The following is a 1,846-nucleotide window of genomic DNA, read 5'->3' as shown; positions in this document are numbered from 1 at the left end:
TTTTTTTTTTTTTTAATTTAAGAAATGCTTCATATGTTTTTAAATAAAGCTATTCAAATTGTATTCTCTAGAAGCTAGGCACTGCTTTCTATAATTCCAGGACTTGTGAGGCTGAGACAGGAGGATCACAGTTTCAGGCCAGTGTAAGATGTAAAATATATTCCATCTATTCTCCTATTTCCCACAATCATTCCCACAGACCCTAGTTTCAGATCTGCACCAGAAGCACAGGGTCACACACGTCAGCTATACCCATAACCTATACACAGTATCTGTGGCTCAGAATAGGGAAGGATCCAGCACAAGGCCCAGGACAAACCATGGTGGTCCTTACCAGTAACAGGCTGGAGCTCCACAAGGGCAGAGGAGGGAGTGCTGCTAAGCACCTGGTACTGCGTTACAGCAACGTGCGCATCACGGCTGGCCCGTACCTTTACCATTTTCCCATTGTCCAGACGGTAACTTGGGGACAGTGTCATCTGAAGCCAAAGAGATCAAGATATGATTTCCAAGAAAAGACAGAAAGACATGCCTCAGGAGGCAGTGAACCCACCTTGTGGTGTTGCTGATGCCCCTGCACTTCTTTCTCCTTGATGGGGATATCCACAACTCCTGCCGAGGGCAAGGGAACACGCACAGTGATGGCCCTGAGGGTGACACAAAAGCCAGGTAGGGCTGCTGGGAGTTGCAGGCTTAGAACCTTTCTCAATGGACCGTCTTTACTACACTTTTACAGCGTCTTGTCTATGTGAAAGAGATTTAGAACGGGTCACTGAATTATGGCTATAGTTTCTCTGACTAACACATAGGTAGGGACAGTCCTGTGAGTTTTTACTTTATCATTCTGTCCATCAGTCACATGTTTGTTCACCTAGTATATGATTATAACCCACTACCACTTATAATCAAAAGGGGAACAGAATATTAAATCCTAGTATCTTAATTTTCTCTTTATTGTGCATATCCATGAATTTAATCCCCCCCCCCAAAGTATTCTACAATCAGTATGCATGATTTAAGCTTAGAAGTATCTAGCTCTCAGGCTAGGCACTATATCATGAAAACCATGTAGGGAGCCCCTCCCATCACTGCCATTATTCCAGTAGCTCTTAAATTTGATTGTATATCCCAGTTATTTATGGAACTGGCTATAGTTTCATAGGAGGATCAAACTCAGGGCCTCATGCATGTTAGGCGCCTGAGCTCTATCATTAAGCCTTGAAAACTTTAAAAGGCATAGTGCTAAACTCACAGATATCAGATATGAATGAGAACCATAGTGGTTGAGTCATAGACATATAGATTCTCCCCAAAAATGTATTATTTTTATTTCTGTGTAAGTATGTCTGTGTCTATCATAGGAGTGCAGGTGCCCACAGAGGCCAGAGGTGGGTAATGGATCTCTTGAAGCTGGGGTTCTGAGTGCTTGTGAGCTGTCAGTTATAGGTGTTTGGATCCAAACTCAGAATATCTGAAAGGGCAGCAAGTGGTCTTAAGCCCTGAGCCATCTCTCAAGACCCCATATCGATTTTTAAAGGGCTCCCTTGATTACGAAGTTTATGTACAATTTCCGAAACATAGAATACTATAAATCAAATATAAAATCATAACCCAATAGGAAAATAGACAAGGAGAAATAGTCTCTTTTCAAAAAGGGAAATTCAAACAGAAAATAAACACACACACACAAAAACCCTATCTAAATGGCTTTTTAAAAATGCTTTGGGCAGGGCATGGTGGCGCATGCCTTTAATCCCAGCACTTGGGAGGCAGAGGCAGGCGGATTTCTGAGTTCGAGGCCAGCCTGGTCTACAGAGTTAGTTCCAGGACAGCCAGGACTACACAG

At 42.8% G+C, this 1,846-nt stretch overlaps 1 protein-coding gene across 1 annotated transcript in view; it reads right to left on the bottom strand.

Moving 5' to 3' along the window:
* Positions 1-1,846, bottom strand: part of Rpusd4 (RNA pseudouridine synthase D4) — an 8,851-nt gene that overhangs the window by 3,269 nt on the left and 3,736 nt on the right. The window contains exons 4-5 of the mRNA XM_021207264.1: positions 554-647; positions 335-479 (exon numbers count right to left, since the gene is read on the bottom strand). Of these exons, the coding sequence (XP_021062923.1) occupies positions 335-479; positions 554-647 (239 nt within the window). The remainder of the gene's footprint in view (positions 1-334; positions 480-553; positions 648-1,846) is intronic.

Source organism: Mus pahari, chromosome 10 (genome assembly GCF_900095145.1).
Source record: "Mus pahari chromosome 10, PAHARI_EIJ_v1.1, whole genome shotgun sequence".
In the NCBI taxonomy this organism is placed as follows: domain Eukaryota; kingdom Metazoa; phylum Chordata; class Mammalia; order Rodentia; family Muridae; genus Mus; species Mus pahari.
Note: the sequence above shows the minus strand (reverse complement) of the source record. Positions and strands in the feature narration are given on the sequence as shown.